At 41.6% G+C, this 21,182-nt stretch overlaps 1 protein-coding gene across 1 annotated transcript in view; it reads left to right on the top strand.

Annotated features, from left to right (window-relative positions):
* LOC124789929 (UDP-glucosyltransferase 2-like) overlaps positions 1 to 21,182 on the top strand; it is a 70,066-nt gene that overhangs the window by 28,326 nt on the left and 20,558 nt on the right. Inside the window, exon 3 of the mRNA XM_047257453.1 lies at positions 176 to 357. Within this exon, the coding sequence (XP_047113409.1) occupies positions 176 to 357 (182 nt within the window). The remainder of the gene's footprint in view (positions 1 to 175; positions 358 to 21,182) is intronic.

Below are 21,182 nucleotides of genomic sequence, written 5' to 3'. Positions count from 1 at the left end.
GGGCGTAGAAGATCTGACGTGAGAATATTTTCAAACAGAGGTAAAAAACTTTTAGTTTACAGTTTGGGGCAACCACGTGTGTGGATAAATATTCTGAAGTAAAACATGCAGGCTGTATCAGCAGTTCATAATTCCCTGTACCTTAGAAATCAATAACCAGTACCTTCATTTTCAGGATCCCCCGAAAAATTTCACGCAGATTGATTTGTCTTTCACAAAGACGACCACAGATATACCGAAACTTGTAATGGAAATTGGACAAGCAGGACCTGTGGGAGGGATGGAAGTACTTCTGCCTCTCACTGAGACTTTGTGTAAACTCAATTTCGAGTTACCACAAATAAAGAAACTATTGGAGTAAGTATTGTGAGACTAAGCATTTCTTCCTCTGTGACATTTACGAGTAAAAAATATTTCTGCTGCTACAACAACGTCAGAGTTTTATATACTGTCATTCTCCGTTTACTAATTACTTTCTCTACTGCACTACTTGCGGATATCTTCCGATTCTGAGTCAGTTTCATTTCTTGAAAAGGAAATAGAAGTCATTTTAACTGGCTTAACTATTGATTCACTTGTCGTCTTATTTACACTTTCGTAAATGGAATTTGGAACACCTGAAGCACCAGTCCGACACGCATTTATCTTTATAGAGATATTACTCACATAAAGAGTATTAAAATATTAAACTTGCTTTCCTTTCGGAACTGATATCCATCATTAGCCTTAGAAATTTCTTGCTATACTCGTCCGAACTCTTTTGATCAGATTGTGTACATTAGACGCCAGAGAATGACACTTATTTAATTTTCTTGATCCTGGTTTTTCTATGTTTGAGTAAAGCTACAGGGCGAGCATATGACTGCAAATTTATTGCTTTTCGGGTGACTTAATTGGATTCTTTACATCTCAGTCCCACACGTGGAATTAATCAGTGTTAACTACCGTACTTAAGTTCATTCAGCGTAACATAACGAGATTATTTCACCACTTGATTACAAGGTTATTTTCTCTGTTTAAATTTAGGTCGACCATCTCGTTGTGCTATACTGCGATCTCCACCTGGAGAATTTCAGTAACGTTATACAAACTCATTAAGCATCATGTACTCATGCCATTCTACATTTGTGGCGTACCTTTTATCTGTATTCAAAATACTTAACATAAGATAGCGTAATGATAAAATTTTAATAAATACATCGCACAGAATGGATACACTGGAGTATTGATTTTGTAGCATTTTTCGGTCATAATGTGTATGATGTAAAGCTTTCCATATCGGTCAGTGCATTTTACATTGCTGCTAGTACTTCTTACACCAATTTTTATGAAAACTGCAGCGCCGATATTGAATTTCCGGAACGAATCGAAGCGCTTACGATTTCTTGAGTGGTGTACCAGCAATAAGAACATGAGACTGCGTGGGACCAACATGTTTCCATGTCCAGAAAGGTCGGTATGGCACTACGACCAGTCATTGGTGAGACGTGGCACGTCGTTTCTAAAACTGTGCGCAAGGGCAGCTGCCGTCCTCTCTTCGAGAAGTTGATGCTTAAATATCAAAATTAATCGGCCAATTAGAGAAGTTACTTCAAAAACTGTCAGAGCATCTAGCCACGCTACTAAACTCTCCCCAGTTCTACTGTCGTCCCATGAAGGGCTACATCGATAGCACATTTAAAGTGAGTAAACAGTAATAAAAAAAAGCGCCAATTTCATTCGTTATGAGCTGCTGATCCCGAACATAATACTCCTCCACTGACTTCGGCACTGCTTGGCCACTATTTTCCAACTGTAGGGGATCCTCGACTATGGCTCAGACCTTGTAAGAGTCGTGGCGGTTCTCTCACGTCGCCCCTGTTTGTGCTGATAGTGGAGCCAGGTCGTAGGAGGCCTGGCTAAACGAAAAATTGTACTGACTTATTCAAATTCAGAAACGGCGCGGTAGTTTTTTTGTTTCGTCCTAGGCCAAGTGTCCACTCTGCTCGTGGCGAATTTCTTCTTCTGCAGTCCATTCCACAAGCCCTCCCTGTTAAAATCGAATGATGTTCTTCTACTGGAATAGCTGTAGTAGAATCAACGGGTGCAACAAATTTCAGTATCTTTAGCTGAGTGATTAATTGAAAGGCAGTTGGCGAGTAATAACTTATTGTAACTTATGTCATACGAAACATCGTCAAGCCCGTACTAATCTTAAGTTACAGTTTCGTCATTCACATGCAATCACACTCACTCGTAACACCCATGTTATCGTAACTAACCAAACCCGTCACCAAAATGACTAACAAACGAATTGTCTGTGTCAGAATGCTCGCTCAGATATTACACAATTTGACCACTGCGAATGTTCATTTTGTGGTCATGCTTTGTATAGCACGCCACATGGCTTTTGGTTAGTCAAAAGTCACAGTCTACGTATTAAAATCACAATTTGACGGGTTCTCCTTTTTCACACATTCGCGTCCACTTTGCACCACTTCACGCTCAAATTTTAATGATTATTCCGTAAACTTTTCACATCTTCTCAGAGCTCCTTTTATACATGTCCGAACTTGGTCACTGCTGGGATCACGGCTGATATCAGATTCCCTTAGGCTTCACAAAGCAATTCCCAATTCTCAAACCTCGCAAAATACACGTTGACGTATTGTCCCCTGATAGGCTGATATTCATCGTAACCAATCCAATATTATTATTAAACTGCGCAATATCACGTCTTTTACTTTTGACCAGTTACCACTTAATAGCTATTATAAACAATTTATGAAAAGGACAAATTTATAGAATCCACAAATATCAAAATAACTCTATCTTTAAACAACAAATGTATCATAAAATGCATCTTGTTTTCTCAGTCCCCATAAACTGGCTAGTTGTACTTTCCAATTTCTCCTCGGTATGATTTATTCTCTCAGTAGACAGTTCTCACGCTAACATTTACTAAGTTAATTAACATAATAATACTCATTTAATACTTCTCATTCACACTAATAATTAAACAAATTAGAAACATTTAATGAGAGTCGCAATAAATACAGTTTTGCTTCCCAAATATACAGTTTTAACTGCTTTATAATTTCATAGTCCATAAGATGCTAAGACATTTCGACCACAGGCGAAACTACCTGCAGCTAGCTGCTTGATCTGAACGCATCTGTCATGTGATTCATGACTCATGTATGACGCTTCTTCCTGCTACTGTCTCTTACTTACGTGTGTGTGAAATCTTATGGGACTTAACTGCTAAGGTCTTTAGTCCCTAAGCTTACACACTATATAATGAATTTTACTCTGCAAATGATGAAAGTCTATATGAATGCAGCTTGCCGCTAAATTGGTGTGATGTTTTGTCTGTACAGAAGTGTATCTGTCGCCTTTATCGCTCTTTCACCCTCACACATAAATCGGTACAATAAAGTCAGGGCTTCGTGTTTTCTTATTAGGCTGATCCGTGAAAAGACAGACAAACAATTATGCTAATGGAGGATTCTGAGTAATTTCTCGAATTTCATTCGCTCTCTCTCTCTCTCTCTCTCTCTCTCTCTCTCTCTGTCCTTTATCTGTGTACAGTTTAAATATATTAATTACGTGAAATCAGCCTAGTAGAATCTCTGGTGGAGCCCTTCGTCTTAATGTTCAGCGGCTGGCTTGCTAGAAAAGATCTTTACATTTGTTATTATTATTAAGCCCTGCATTCAGTTGGGAAAATCGATCGTTTGAACAATTCGTTCAGTTTACGACAGATCTAAAATTTCAAATGTGGACGAAGCCTTTTTGGACGATTTCAAAAAAACTCAGAGATTTCAGGCTCTCTTCGTCACAGCTGAAACTTCCCAATTAATTACAGGGCCCAGACAATCATCAATGATTCAGACAGAGAACTCATTCGTCATTCACTCTAGAATAAAATGGTCACGAACCTTATTTCTGAGGAAAATTGTATATTGAATCAATTTTCGTATATGTTCCGTTTTCTGTTGGTTCCAAGTCTCATGTAATTTTCTTTTACAGGTTTTTTTTCTCTTTATCGATCACGCTAGCGGCACAAACTTTCCTAGCTCGCTTTAGCGCGAAGAAGAGTAAATAAATCTCCTTCAGCAATCCGACAATCTTCCAACCGATACTTCCGAAGCTGTTCCTTTCTCCCCCTATAATAACCATGGAGCATACATTTCTGTACCTCTGTTGTTCCAAAGAATAAACGTACTAGAAAAATACTTTGGCGTCGACGATCTGTCGGCGCATATATTACTAGAAAATCTGATCAGATACTTTTCAAACGTAAATACATGTGGATGATTTGGTTGACCATTATTAATTATTGCGTGGTAGAGGGTAATTTTCCGTGGGGAGATTACAACTACTTAACCTAAATTATCCTAAGGACAAACACACACACACACACACACACACACCCATGCCCGATGGAGGACTCGAACCTCTGCGCGGAATCAGCTGCACAGTCCATGACTGCAGCGCCTTAGACCGCTCGGCTAATCACGCGCGGCTCTTACTTACGTACACCGGATGTAAGGCCCTATGCTTCTCAAATCTGGGTGCAAATGTAAAAATAGTGAACATGGCTCTGTAATCCAGCGACTGCGTTCAGTGACGGTGGTAAGGAGAAGTTAGCTCATTCTTTGTAAGATACGTTCACTAACAGTAGAATTACAAGACACGAACCTCTCCTGCGAGTAGATTAACAGGACCTCATTGCCTGTGAAAGGTATACATGTTGTTGTTGTTGTTGTTGTTGTGGTCTTCAGTCCTGAGACTGGTTTGATGCAGCTCTCCATGCTACTCTGTCGTGTGCAAGTTTTTTCATCTCCCAGTACCTACTGCAAACTACATCCTTCTGAATCTGGTTAGTGTATTCATCTCTTGGTCTCCCTTTACGATTTTTACCCTCCACGCTGCCCTCCAATACTAAATTGGTGATCCCTTGATGCCTCAGAACATGTCCTACCAACCGATCCCTTCTTCTGGTCAAGTTGTGCCACAAACTTCTCTTCTCCCCAATCCTATTCAATACTTCCTCATTAGTTATGTGACCTACCCATCTAATCTTCAGCATTCTTCTGTAGCACCACATTTCGAAAGCTTCTATTCTCTTCTTCTCCAAACTATTTATCGTCCATGATTCACTCCCATACATGGCTACACTCCATACGAATACTTTCAGAAATGACTTCCTGACACTTAAATCAATACTGGATGTTAACAAATTTCTCTTCTTCAGAAACGCTTTCCTTGCCATTGTCAGTCTACATTTTATATCCTCTCTACTTCGACCATCATCAGTTATTTTGCTCCCCAAATAGCAAAACTCCTTTACTACTTTAAGTGCCTCATTTCCTAATCTAATTCCCTCAGCATTACCCGACTTAATTAGACTACATTCCATTATCCTTGTTTTGTTTTTGTTGATGTTCATCTTATATCCTCCTTTCAAGACACTGTCCATTCCATTCAACTGCTCTTCCAAGTCCTTTGCTGTCTCTGACAGAATTACAATGTCATCGGCGAACCTCAAAGTTTTTATTTCTTCTCCATGAATTTTAATACCTACTCCGAATTTTTCTTTTGTACATAAAAAATTATTTTACCTGAGTGTGAATTAATTCTTTACCAATTTCTATCAAACATACCTCCTAATCGATTTCATCTCATGTCACCCCGATACCTGCAAGTCGTCAACCAGGACACAAACTGAATATAAGTACTATTGTGCCTCGCTGACGACAAAAAGCCTATTATCACCATATCATTAAGTTACAAGAGATTATAATACACTGCATAATGTAAGTCACCCTGAAAACTGACCGTCATTGCCCCACAATAACACCTGCCACACAAACACAATGTCAACGTCCGATGTCACGCTAAAATTTTAAGATCCAGTGGCTGACACCCGTGGCACACTCTGTGAGCCAGACACTTTGTCAACTGATCACCACTGCACCAACAACATTTGGACATATCAACTGCTTATCATTGCCCCAGCTGGGTTTGGGGTATGATTGTCACCGTATGTCAGCTGACCATCATTGCCCCAGTTGGTGTTCGGGGCAAAGTCATTCATCATTTTAACTGTGTGTAAGTGCAACAATTGCATTGGGTGTAATTACAGCCACCATATCAACTGAGCATAATTTTCCCAATTGTCTTTGGGAACAATTGCAGTCACCTTGCCAACTGACCATCATTCACCTAGTTTGATTTAGGGGTAATGTCAGTCATCATGTATCAAGTAACTGTCAGTGCCCCATTTGTGTTTTGGGTAAAGGTCAACTAATCTGACCAGCTAGTTCCAAACTGTTCTGACAATCATGATGATTGTCAGAAGTTGGTCAGCTTGTCCGTCGACCATCACTGTCCCACAATAGTGTCTGGGTGGGGGCGGGGGGGGGGGGGGGAAAGTAGGGTGAGGGGGGGGGATAACAATGGCGGTCAACCTGTCAGATGACCATCTTTTCCCAATGTATGAGATAAACTGTTACAGTTTTGCTATAAAATGGCGATATATGTCGCGTGGTCTGCACTGTGCAAAAGCAGAAGATAACAAACGTTTTGTAAAACAACATATACCCTGGCACTGATTTACTATAATGTTTAGCTCAATTTGAAAGTGAGTAGCTGAAAACACAGAAACCGTCGTTTTTTATCCATATGACTGTGTATTATTACTGTTTAGTCTCCTATTTCATCAATGTGTCACGTAGTTTCCACTGTGTGACGGCATCAATAGCATTATCAGCAGAAAATGATGACGATTTGTCCTGCAGGATAAAGATAATGCCCTACCATGGGGGTCACTACAATTTTAGGTTGATTTTGATGCAAGTTTTAGCTAAATTAAGAAGAGTTTTTGCCAAATTCAGAACTGTGATACACCATTTACTTTGTTATAAGGATTAAACTATTCTGGCCGATAATAAGAGCACTTTAAGCTGTAATACTGATCACCAATACTGCCAGTGTGTGTTTTGTACTGATACAGAATAAATTTTAATGTAGTTCAATAAATTTAATGCAGCGTCCAAAGATTAAACTAAGCTCACCGACTAACGTGTAAGATATATCAGTTGTGCCAGTAAGTGAATCACACTTGTTGTGATAAGTAATACACACAATTTAGATGTGGAAACATTATTTTGAGAGACCATTGTGTCCTTAAAAGTGTGGTATAGATGTCGAACTTTAGTCATCGACAACTCCTACTCAACCTGAAAGTTTTTATCAGTAATGCCAAGATATGAGAAATGTCTGTTTTTTATCTCATAGAACATTTAAGTTACAACGGTAATGTCATGTGTGTTTGTGCTCGAAATCTTACGTATTTTCAGAAATAATTTTATTTTATGCCAAATATTGAATTTCGTTGTGGAAAGATCATATTATTGTGTAGAATCTTTGGTAATATTTACGTCTCTTATTCTAATCATTATGAATTTTTATTTGGATATTACGAAAATATATGGTTTAACCGTCTGCTTGCCAGAAAATCTGTGTAGTATTGTCTAACCAGTGGCCCTCTCAAGCCCATGTTGTTTAAATTGACATAAACTGACACTGTTTGCATGGTTACGAGGTGAAACGACTTTTGAGTTACTAATACTTTCAAATAATTTTATTTATTTAAAGTGTACATTTTAAAAAACACAATTTATATACTCCTACTGTTAGTTTGTATTCTTACTGAAAATTTGCTCAGGGTCTACTGTCAATAGCAGAATGCTCCGAGCATACAGGTTTGGTGCACTTATAAGATGTAATATGACTTTTTCTGTCTTTCTTCCCTATACGATATGTACATTTCTCCTTTTCTTAGCTAGTGGTTTCATGTCACTTCCTGAATCCGGTGCTATTAATGAATTCATTGACTTCTTTGCCCCTGCTAGTTGCTTTCCCAAATTGATGAAAGTCGGACGTCTATTTTTTAATAGTAGCGAGCATTATCAAAACTGCATACATTACACTCACATCGATCATGTTGAAGAAAACCACCAGTGGCCAGGAGCCTTGTTTTTCTCTTCAATGCGTTTCCTGGTCCATGGTGTCAGTTCCGCCCGTTTATAGCATTCTATGACACTATAAGTTTAGGCTTCTTTGCTTGTGATGATGACACCGTTGGTTGGTTATGAAGAGAGCTAAGGACGGTAACAACTCTGTTTTTCTTAGGAACATAAGAGGCTATCATCACATCTCGTTGAAAACCAAATAATGTACGGTATGCTTCACGTCCTTTAGGTGTAGTAAAATCACTAGGCAGTTCACTTTTGTTTTTTTGGATAGTACTGACCAGTGTCAGATCTTTTGACAGTAAATAATGAGCTAAATATAGAGATTTAAAAAATTATCTCAGGTGGTATTACGTCCAGACTTTTCAAGTTCAATCACCAGGCTTTTCATAACATTCTCTCCAAGTCACGCGGCTCTGGTTTTTTCCTCCTTCCCCAAATACACTTTCATCTCCCAGCAGTAGCTTGTTGCACTGTCACTATCACATTTCCCACAACTTCATTCGCTATCTATAAGGTTTTGATGTGGTTTATTGACGAAATGGGCAGCGACCTAGAAATATGAGCAACTAATCATCCGCGGTCACGCACCATCCTGGAATTTGGGCATCTCCAAGGGTAATCTTCCACATCTCAAAAACTTCTATGACTGGTTCCAATTTGTCACCTGACCTAAGTTCACATCGGGTTGCTGCACTGTAAATGCGCAACAGCCACAGAATAGCATGGAAGGGGTTGCGAGGCGTAACTTCCTTAAGAGTGGTCAGCCGTTCTCAACACTCCAAAACTGACTGATAGTCTCGTTTCTTGACTTTTAAAGTCCAGTCAGTATTAGAGCACCAAGAAACTTCTTCCCCGTAAAATTTTCGATCAGCCGTGTTGGTTCACATACACACTTTGTCAATGAGTGATACACGAAAGAACAACATAGAACATTATCACAGTTCCTAATGGAATAACTCGTAGGTCCCTGGTCTTCTTTCGATACGTCCTTTCTGCTCCACCTACCAGAAATTCCAACTTGTGGAGCTGTAGCCTATATTTCTTTCACATTAACAGAAAACAATTGGTCACACTGAAAAGAATTTGCATGAAATTGTTCTCTATCTTCGTGAAGGATTATTGATGACCATCACCTTCGTGTAGTTCTGGTTTTCGGCGAAGCCTCCCTCATTGTCATCATCACTCAAGATTTCCATTCACTAGGTGGGTTTTCTGAATCAGAAGACTGCTCCTTACCTCCATATCTGATAGTCTTCTTCGCCGTAACATTAGCAGTTTGTAGAGCAGACAAATGTTATAAAATAATGCACCAAAGTAAACATGTGGTTATCACAAGGAGATCTGTTGAGCACTGAAAGAAGAACAGCGTGAATCCCCAATGGCAAATGGTGTAACAGACGCTGCACAGTCAGACATCTGGGTGCTGAAAAATTGCTTCTTACCGTAAGGACCTCGCAGGCAGAGGAAACGTGCAGCAACATTCTAACAGAGAAGACATAGGTAAATTTTTATAATTCTCTATTGTAGGTAAAGGTTTAAGTGATGCAGCCCAATAAAGATCTCGTCAAAACGCCTTCTTTTCGTCCTAAAATAGTGCATGGTCATTTCATTTATCTTTGTTGTTTTTACGTTTTGTATTGTGGATCATTACAACTAGATTTTGTTCTTATTCAGTAACTTATTATGTAAATACAAGCTGTAAACGTTTTTTGTGAGCCTCGTGGGCTCGATTTTTGTTTTAGTACGTTAACAGGTGAACAGAATCGATTATATTTTTATAGTATAGAACAGGATGCATTATATTCTTGACTCCTACAATGGTGCTTGGTGCAGTAAAGCATTACTGTAACTCTTCTAAAAACCTAAGGGCTTATTGTTCAATCTTTGCACCACGAGTGACATAGCCTCAAGTGAGTCGTTGATCTAAGTGCCAACATTAAGCATCTCGTGAGAACGCATGATTTTCTGTTTGTTTTGTTGTGTTAAAGTGTCAAAAATGGAGCGTCAGTGTACGGAACACCATAAAACACCATAAAACCACAGATGAAAAAGCAATTAAAAAAAGGTGTACCATAAAGTCAGTAACATCCATTACATCTCTCTAGTTGTATGTATGTGGCGTGGTTTGGTATCTGTGGATGGCGAGTGAAAGAGCCGTTCTTCTAGAACTCAAGACGGCATTCAGCTCTCCAACATAGGCATGACTGCAAGAAGGTAGTGGATGCGAAGCAGGTATACGTCTCGCGTTCAGTCATAGGATCACTAGTTTCATAAATATATTTTTTCTGGACTAAAGATACTACAGCTGCAGTGTTGCCAGGCGGCGATTAGGATCCCCCAGATGCTGGCCGGTCTTGGTCTTTGAAGTGTTCCTAGATAAGAGGACGGCCACCTGAGATGGTCAGCAAGTTGCGTTGTCTCGCCCAGCAGGCGACAACGTTACGTGGTCAGCATACAGCGACTGATAGTGGTGAAGTGTGGAATCAAGACGGACGCTCGGATCCTTATTAAAAGTTGCTTTCACTGTGATTAAGACAGACTACTAAAATACTACTTCGTACTGTTATCGAAGCGCCAATCTCTGTAGCTAGTAACAACTACATAGTCTTGATACCATATTGCAGTGCCTGTGTTATCCCGAATTACGATGCAAAGTTTCTTCGGACATGCGTGATGTCGACATTCCATTATACAGGGTGGTCCATTGATCGTGGCCGGGACAAATATCTCACTAAATAAGCGTCAAACGAAAAAAACTACAAAGCACGAAACTCGTCTAGCTTGAAGGGGGAAACCAGATGGTGCTATGGTTGGCCCGATAGATGGCGCTGCCATAGGTCAAACGGATATCAACTGCGTTTTTCTAAACAGGAACCCCCATTTTTTATTACATATTCGTGCAGTACGTAAAGAAATATGAATGTTTTAGTTGGACCACTTTTTTCGCTTTGTGATAAATGGCGCTGTAATAGTCACAAACATATGGCTCACAATTTTAAACGAACAGTTGGTAACAGGTAGGTTTTCTAAATTAAGATACAGAACGTAGGTACGTTTGAACAATTTATTTCGGTTGTTCCAATGTGATACATGTACCTTTGTGAACTTATCATTTCTGAGAACGCATGCTGTTACAGCGTGATTACCTGTAACTACCACATTAATGCAATAAATGCTCAAAATGATGAGCGTCAACCTCAATGCATTTGGCAATACGTGTAACGACATTCCTCTCAACAGCGAGTAGTTCGCCTTCCGTAAGGTTCGCACATGCATTGACAATGCGCTGACGCATTTTGTCAGGCGTTGTCGGTGGATCACGATAGCAAATATCCTTCAACTCTCCCCACAGAAAGAAATCCGGGGACGTCAGATCCAGTGAACGTGCGGGCCATGGTATGATGCTTCGACGACCAGTCCACCTGCCATGAAATATGCTATTCTATACCGCTTCAACCGCACGCGAGCTATGTGCCGGACATCCATCATGTCGAAAGTACATCGCCATTCTGTCATGCATTGAAACATCTTGTAGTAACATCGGTAGAACATTACGAAAGAAATCAGCATACATTGCGCCATTTAGATTGCCATCGATAAAATGGGGGCCAATTATCCTTCCTCCCATAATGCCGCACCATACATTAACCCGCTAAGGTCGCTGATGTTCCACTTGTCGCAGCCATCGTGGATTTTCCGTTGCCCAATAGTGCATATTATGCCGGTTTACGTTACCGCTGTTGGTGAATGACGCTTCGTCGCTAAATAGAACGCGTGCAAAAAATCTGTCATCGTCCCTCAATTTCTCTTGTGCCCAGTGGCAGAACTGTACACGACGTTCAAAGTCGTCGCCATGCAATTCCTGGTGCACAGAAATATGGTACGGGTGCAATCGATGTTGATGTAGCATTATCAACACCGACGTTTTTGAGATTCCCGATTCTCCCGCAATTTGTCTGCTACTGATGTGCGGATTAGCCGCGAAAGCAGCTAAAACACCTACTTGAGCATCATCATTTGTTTCAGGTCGTGGTTGACGTTTCACATGTGGCTGAACACTTCCTGTTTCCTTAAATAACGTAACCATCCGGCGAACGGTCCGGACACTTCGATGATGTCGTCCAGGATTCCGAGAAACAAACGTAGCACAAGCCCGTTGGGCATTTTGATCACAATAGCCATACATCAACACGATATCGACCTTTTCCGCAATTGGTAAACGGTCCATTTTAGCACGGGTAATGTATCATGAACCAAATACCGTCCGCACTGGCGTAATGTTACGTGATACCACGTACTTATACATTTGTGACTATTACAGCACCATCTACCACAAAGCGAAAAGAGTGGTCCAACTAAAACATTCATATTTCTTTACGTACTAGACGAATATGTAATAAAAATGGGGGTTCCTATTTTAAAAAACGCAGTTGATATCCGTTTGACCTGTGGCAGCGCCATCTAGCGGGTCAACCATAGCGCCATCTGGTTTCCCCCTTCAAGCTAGACAAGTTTCGTTGCTTGTAGTTTTTTCGTTTGACGCTTATTTCGTGAGATATTTGGCCCGGTCACGACCAATGGACCATCCAGTACGTCTGACGGTTGTCCATATTCGAAAATGCGAATATATTTCACGTATTACATAGTCTTGTAGTGTTTGATTCGATACGAAGTCTACGTGTTTTCTCCTGAGGCGAGCTGACGGCCTGGGGATCGCGAGAGCGCCAGCTGTTTCACCATTTACTCACTCTATAGGAACTGCAGTGAGTCGATGCGGTGGTCCACAGTCGACAGAAACAGCCGGCAGTGCAAGACGCACCACGGGTATGGTGACAGCACCTGCGTGAAGCAGCATGTCACTGGGCATAATGCCGCATCAGCTGCTCCAGTCGGTGTCAGCGCAGCCAAGCAGCTGGGAAACAACTTCGAACGCGGCTTCGACACAGAGCTGGTTTAAGGCCGAAGTGACAGAAGCCGCTGTTTGGGGCGCCGTACTGAGAGGCGCGCCGGAGCCGCCACAGCTGTAGATTTCTGTACAGGACAATCACAGTTAGAAGCGGCAGCTTGGGGCACCAACCTGAGAGGAACGCCAGGGTCGGTTAGAGCAAGACCTGTGTACAGTGCGTACCACAGTTAGTGATTACTAACAGTGTAAGAGGGAAAAGGTGTGTGAAGAGGGGCGCCACATGATAAGTCGCTTGTGGAAAAATGTTCTCGAACCAGCCTTGTCCCTGAATGAGAGCTTCTGTAAAGTTTGGAAGGTAGGAGACGAGGTACTTGCGGAAGTGAGGACGGGGCGTGAGTCGTGCTTGGGTTGCTCAGTTGGTAGAGCACTAGCCCGCGAAAGGCAAAGGTCCCGAGTTCGAGTCTCGGTCCGGCATACAGTTTTAATCTGCCAGGAAGTTTCAGTCTTGCCCCTATACACAGGGACATTGAGAATGAAGTTGGGGAGCTAGACTATTCACATGCCTCTGGGTCAGACGAGTATTGAGGCGAGGTATCAGGTATATCCCCGCCTGCTGGACGAGGAATATGTTGGCAATCAGAAGATAATGACAGCTAAAATGATAGCTCTTAAGGAACGCCTATTAGTGTGGGCTATGGCACAGCTGAAGCTTGTTAGCAGGGTGGAGAATGTGGAAAATGCTCAAAAATCATGTGCATCAGTGACAACATCAATGACCTTATGACCTCATCCTGTGGAGAAAAGTACAGAAAATCAAACGGGTAAGGAAGGTATGACAGTATTTATCAAACCGAAAGTAAGGGGAAGGCAACGAAAAAGTTAGGGAAACCTTTTCTAAAGCTGTCCATCAAAAGAAAGAGAAACCAAAAGTAAACAGTATTCGTTCAACTAAGAACGTCTTACTGGTATACGTCCCAACGTAGAACATGGTCAAAAATTAATCCAACGTGAGAGATTGAGAGATGAGGTCAACTGTGAGGCTCAGAAGAAGAAACGCCCATTGATCATACTTTACATTGTTCTCAGCAGTTTGCTAAACGAAGAGCTCGTGACAAACATTTATGTGCATAACCCTGGCAGAGAAACAACTTGAGATGTTTTTAATTAGGAATTTACCGCGGTAGAGAGCGGGTGGGGAGAGTGATAAGGTGCTGGGCCACTAACATCTTGATATAATTTAACAAGCTTTATTTACAAAAACCAAAAGGCAACTTCACACAAGGCATAAACATGAAAATTTTTTGGTAGCTTGTTCAAAATGGCAATAAAATATAATGAACCAAAACTTTCATAACGTTCACTTCAAAGACATCACAGCTTCTTGAATCAATTCAAAATTTATTAGAACTGTCAATTGCCCAACATTCAGTCAATTTCAATCAATTACTAGAATGCCTGAATATGTTTAGACAAGTGATTAGCACAATGTCCAGGGGCCCATTAAGAAAACGGGCACCTTCTAAACTGATAACATAAAATTTTCAATTACATGGATTTTTTAAAATAATTCCACAACATTACATTTTAAAGCACATAGGAGACAGTTAACGTTAGAATAACTATTTAAATAACTCCGCACACAAAGCTTTAAAAATAGTCAAAAAATAGCAAATGATGAAGTTAGTCCATTAAAATAAGTAGAGAAACATCACATCGTCAAAATCCCGAGATGGTCGGAGGGCCTTGCTTACAATGCTCCAAATGTTCTCAATTGGCAAGAGATCCGGCGAGCTTTCTGGCCAAGGTAGGGTTTGAGAAACACGAAGACTAGCAGTAGAAACTCTCGCCTTGTGCGGGAGGGCCTTATGTTGCTGAAATGTAAGTCCAGGATGGCTTGCATGAAGGGCATCGAAACGTCGCATAGAATATCGTCGACGCACCTCTGTGCTGTAAGGGTGTCGAGGGTGACAACCAAAGAGGTCGTCCTATGGAAAGAAATAACACCCCAGACAATCACTCCTGGTGTCCGGCCGTACGGCGAGCGACAGTTGGTTGGTATCTCATTGCTGTCTGGGGCGACTTCTGACGCGTCTTCGCTATTCATTGGAGTAAATTCGAAGCGGGGCTCATCACTGAAGACATTTCTACTCCAGGCAATGAGATGCCAGGCCGAATGTGCCCGATACCACTGCAAACAAGTCTGTTGGTATTCTGAGATCAATGGTAACCAAAATAAGGGGCGCCGTGAGTTCGGTCCCCTTTCTTAAACCACCTATTAACGGTCCTTACGGTCACTGAAGGACCAGCCGCACGTCGAATCGATGATAGTGATGAATTTGGGCCACTGAGTGCCTCCCTGACGATTTCTTGGTCCTCCTGTTGTGTCATCTCTATAGGTTGACTGCCTCCTTCTTGACGCTTTGTTCGGCCATGGTTCACCCATTCCTGCCAGCGTCGTCGAATAGTGGCATCGCTCCTGTTCAAACGTCGAGCGAGTCGCTGGTTACTCCAACCGGCCGCTATGAGCCCAGCTACACGTCCTTTCTCAAAGGCTGACATCTACGCATGTTGCTGAAGCACCCGTCTGCGGGGGTCGGCCCCTGTGGCCGAGCGGTTCTATATCTACATCTACATCTACATTACTGCTCTGCAATTCACATTTAAGTGCTTGGCAGAGGGTTCATCGAGCCACAATCATACTATCTCTCTACGATTCCACTCCCGAACAGCGCGCGGGAGAAACGAACACCTAAACCTTTCTGTTCGAGCTCTGATTTCTCTTATTTTATTTTGATGATCATTCCTACCTATGTAGGTTGGGTTCAACAAAATATTTTCGCATTCGGAAGAGAAAGTTGGTGACTGAAATTTCGTAAATAGATCTCGCCGCGACGAAAAACGTCTTTGCTTTAATGACTTCCATCCCAACTCGCGTATCATAAGTGCCACACTCTCTCCCCTATTACGTGATAATACAAAACGAGCTGCGCTTTTTTGCACCCTTTCGATGTTCTCTGTCAATCCCACCTGGTAAGGATCCCACACCGCACAGCAATATTCTAACAGAGGACGAACGAGTGTAGTGTAAGCTGTTTCTTTAGTGGACTTGTTGCATCTTCTAGGTGTCCTGCCAATGAAACACAACCTTTGGCTCGCCTTCCCCACAATACAGGGCTATTACAAATCATTGAAGCGATTTCATAAATTCACTGTAGCTCCATTCATTGACATATGGTCACGACACACTACAGATACGTAGAAAAACTCATAAAGTTTTGTTCGGCTGAAGCCGCACTTCAGGTTTCTGCCGCCAGAGCGCTCGAGAGCGCAGTGAGACAAAATGGCGACAGGAGCCGAGAAATCGTATGTCGTGCTTGAAATGCACTCACATCAGTCAGTCATAACAGTGCAACGACACTTCAGGACGAAGTTCAACCAAGATCCACCAACTGCTAACTCCATTTGGCGATGGTATGCGCAGTTTAAAGCTTCTGGATGCCTCTGTAAGGGGAAATCAACGGGTCGGCCTGCAGTGAGCGAAGAAACGGTTGAACGCGTGCGGGAAAGTTTCACGCGTAGCCCGCGGAAGTCGACGAATAAAGCAAGCAGGGAGCTAAACGTACCACAGCCGATGGTTTGGAAAATCTTACGGAAAAGGCTAAAGCAGAAGCCTTACCGTTTCCAATTGCTACAAACCCTCACACCCGATGACAAAGTCAAACGCTTTGAATTTTCGGCGCGGTTGCAACAGCTCATTGAAGAGGATGCGTTCAGTGCGAAACTTGTTTTCAGTGATGAAGCAACATTTTTTTCTTAATGGTGAAGTGAACAGACACAATGTGCCAATCTGGGCGGTAGAGAATCCTCACGCATTCGTGCAACAAATTCGCAATTCACCAAAAGTTAACGTGTTTTGTGCATTCTCACGGTTTAAAGTTTACGGCCCCTTTTTCTTCTGCGAAAAAAACGGTACAGGACACGTGTATTTGGACGTGCTGGAAAATTGGCTCATGCCACAACTGGAGACCGACAGCGCCGACTTCATCTTTCAACAGGATGGTGCTCCACCGCACTTCCATCATGATGTTCGGCATTTCTTAAACAGGAGATTGGAAAACCGATGGATCGGTCGTGGTGGAGATCATGATCAGCAATTCATGTCATGGCCTCCACGCTTTCCCGACTTAACCCCATGCGGTTTCTTTCTGTGGGGTTATGTGAAAGATTCAGTGTTTAAACCTCCTCTACCAAGAAACGTGCCAGAACTGCGAGCTCGCATCAACGATGCTTTCGAACTCATTGATGGGGACATGCTGCGCCGAGTGTGGGAGGAACTTGATTATCGGCTTGATGTCTGCCGAATCACTAAAGGGGCACATATCGAACATCTGTGAGTGCCTAAAAAAACTTTTTGAGTTTTTGTATGTGTGTGCTATGCATTGTGAAAATATCTCAAATAATAAAGTTATTGTAGAGCTGTGAAATCGCTTCAATCATTTGTAATAACCCTGTATTATCTGTGTGGTCTTTCCAACTGAAGTTGTTCGTAATTTTAACACCCAGGTACTTAGGTGAATTTACAGCCTTGAGAACTGTACTATTTTTCGAGTAATAGAATTCCAACGGATTTCTTTTGGAACTCATGTGGTTCTAGGCGCTTCAGTCCGGAACTGCGAGCGGCTGCTACGGTCGCAGGTTTGAATCCTCCCTCGGGCATGGTTGTGTGTGATGTCCTTAGGTTAGTTAGGTTTAGGTTGTCCTGATTCTAAGGGATTGATGACCTCACATCTTAAGTCCCATAGTGCTTAGAGCACCCATCTGCATGGCATAGTTACTGTCTGAGTATTCGGAATTAAATTCGCGAAGGCTCTGTCCTGGTATCGCAATGTCACCTGTTTATTATTCTTGCCATCTGCGTGATGAAACTGCGTCGCAGCGTCACAATTTCATCCATCGGTCGCCAAAGTTTACAATTTTGCATTTTCTTCGATGCCTGTACGCATATCAGTTCGGGACCACTTTGCATAACCTCTTCGTGGTGCGTCGATATTTTTATAAACTAACTGAAAGGTTAAAAATACTCTTATGTCATATCTGCAGACTGGTATCTCCCTCTCGTACGTTGTGAATTATTCCCTGATGTCTTAACACACGTTCTGTCGTTCTGTTCCTACTTCATGGAAGTATTTTCCAGAAAATCCTCTCCTCGCGGATTTCTGGAGAACCTCTTACAATTATCACAATACAAATAGTGCCATTAAGGGAAAATTTTTGTAGAAAATGCATATGTGGCTATATATGTAGGAGATTTTCCCATTCGGTGCGAGAAAAACTAGATACATTCCGAGATAGCTGCAAACCGCGAGGCTTTAAAAGAATTATACATAGGAGGAAACTTTAAAAGCAAATGAAAAATTTCTTTTTGTTTTTGTATTATCCGTCGTCTTAGGGAATGAGGTCTCTAGATTTCTTTTTAGAAGCGAAAGAAGAAGTTATTGCTAATGCTCGTACATGTTCACCCTTGTCTGAAAATTTTGGGGATCATAAATGCGTGCCCCTTAATGACTGCGAGTAAATAAATAAGAGTTCTAACTATTCGTAAACTTCATAACATAATTAAAAAAGCTGAAATTTGTGGAAATTAAAAACCTGGCTTGGTGATGCAGTTTGCTATTTTCTTCGGTTCTCGCTGTTTCTTTCTGTCTTGTATAAATCATTTCTGCATACCATATACTGGCAACCTTCACAGAGTTTTTATACCTCTCCAGATTACTATCTGCAGTGTCTGTGTCACTGTCTGAAAAACATTGCATAGACATCGAAAAACACTCACACACTGCAAATAGCATGACATGCCTACACAGGCCACGACTCTGTAGGAATCACAGCAACTGTGCGAGTGCAGGACGTGGACACCACTGTGAAATACGGAGATTTGGTCGGTCCTGGAGAGGTGCTCAGTTATCAGAAGTTGCTAAGGTGACCGCTCACGTAGAGCGCAAAATTAGGGTTCGAGTTCCGGTTACCCCACAAATTTTCATTTGTCGCTAATAAACTGTGAAGCTACAGTCTCTTCGTATTCGAATTCCGAATAAATTTCGTCTCCAGATTAATTACGTAGTGGAAGCAGGGTGTACAAAATGCGTTAACTCTGACTTTTTAATAAAAGGTAGTTTGCCAAGTGTGCAGTGTAATATCAGTGGTCTTCGCTAGTTAATTTATATTTACACCAGAATATCTGTGAAGCAATCCACTTATGTAAGTCAAGTGGACAAGCAAAAGATTCGAATCCATCTGAGTTTCATTTGTCTACTGATATCATTAACATCAGTTTTATGAGCAAGGGAACCCTTCAGTATCACGCGAGCTCAAGAAAACGAAATGGTGTGTGGAGGAATTTCATATATACCTCAAAAAATTTATTGCATCTGCCTTTCTAGCATTCGTTACATCGGGTGCGGGGAGTGGTTTGGATTTATGCAGATGATTAAAGAAACATCGCGGTTCATTGACACAAACAATGAGTATTTAAACACATACTATGTACATCGATCTTTACAAAAAAAAGGGCAGTGAAAACGCCTTCAGCGAATGTAACATGAACAACAAGGAAAATGATTACATGGTCCCCTAAAATAATTGCTAATTCACATTCAGCCATATCAGGATGCTACCACAGATGCAGCTCGTCTTATATGCACAGTAGATAGAACGGAAACAAATAAAACTCACGGAAATTTTCATTCTAGGATACATATAAAAACTACTAATGACCTACAGGTGCTCAGTTACTACAATGCAATTGACTGGAGTACGTGTAGGGGGAGATCAGTTAAGTCACTGGTCAGATAATGAACTGCTGAAAAACATGATAAGTTCTACAAGTGCCAAATGAGGAGAAATTCATTGCGCATGACTATGCTCGTTCGGTTCGTAATTTTATGTACTGCAATACGAAGCATAGCAATGATTGTTTGATGCCATCTAAAGGACACGTCTCAGATTCTGCGTTTATTTAGTAGTAGAATCAAATGGAAATCCCTTAGCTCGGGAAAAATATTCCCAGAAAGGCGGCTGTGGGATGATTAAATGCCGGCTGGTGCGACCGAGCGGTTCTAGGTGCATCAGTCTCGAACCGTGAGCCCGCAACGGTTGCAGGTTCGAATCCTGCCTCGGGCATGGATGTGTGTCAACACTTTCTTTCTTATGCATCACTTAACGAGATGGCCAGTGAATATAACACTGCTGTGGAATGTTTTGTCGTTCATAAGACTGTTTGCTACACTGCACTGTATCCCAATATGATGTGGACACAACGCGTTCATCGACAGAGCAAACCACGCCCGGGTTCCCGGGTTCGATTCCCGGCGGGGTCAGGGATTTTCTCTGCCTCGTGATGACTGGGTGTTGTGTGATGTCCTTAGGTTAGTTAGGTTTAAGTAGTTCTAAGTTCTAGGGGACTGATGACCTCAGCAGTTAAATCCCATAGTGCTCAGAGCCATTTGAACCATTTGATGACTAAATGCAATTGCATAATGCAATGATACATTCGTTTAAACACCTCAGGATGAGCTTTGAGCGACTACTGCGCCATATTGTGTGTTCACCAACAAACGATCAAGGTAGGGCACGATAACTACATTAAAATCAAACGAAATTGTATGTAAAAGTTTTCACAAATTTCCTGAACAAATAAGCATTTGAATTTAGAAATAAACTAAAGCCTGAAGCGCTAACCTCACTGTCTTCAACTATACCTGAGAGCATTCCCTCACACACAAAGGGTAGCCCACTAAGACTACTTATCGGCCTACAGACCAAAATTTATAAAATACAATCGAAAATATAATCATATAAATAACTACTGAACTGTAACACTAAAGTGAAAACCGACTGAAAGTTACGCTTGATGAGATATCGACTAGATGTTTAGCTTTAAACATATACGAGGGTCACTCCAAAAGAAATGCACACTATTTTTTTGTAAAAATACAGTTTTCATTCTGCATGTGCGAAAGTTTTACAGTGTGTAGACACATCCTTCCCGCTTGTTTTCAAACTTAGTTCAACCTGTTATCGCGAGTGGCGTCGTCACAGCATGTCTACAAGGTGGCTGCTATACTTGACGTTCGTCAGAAGCAACGTGCTGCCATAAAATTCCTGTGCTGTGAAAACGAGACAGTGGGAAACATCCACAAGAGGTTGAAAAAGTTGTATGGAGATGCTGCTGTCGATCACAGTGCAGTTAGTCG

Source organism: Schistocerca piceifrons, chromosome 3 (genome assembly GCF_021461385.2).
Source record: "Schistocerca piceifrons isolate TAMUIC-IGC-003096 chromosome 3, iqSchPice1.1, whole genome shotgun sequence".
In the NCBI taxonomy this organism is placed as follows: domain Eukaryota; kingdom Metazoa; phylum Arthropoda; class Insecta; order Orthoptera; family Acrididae; genus Schistocerca; species Schistocerca piceifrons.
Note: the sequence above shows the minus strand (reverse complement) of the source record. Positions and strands in the feature narration are given on the sequence as shown.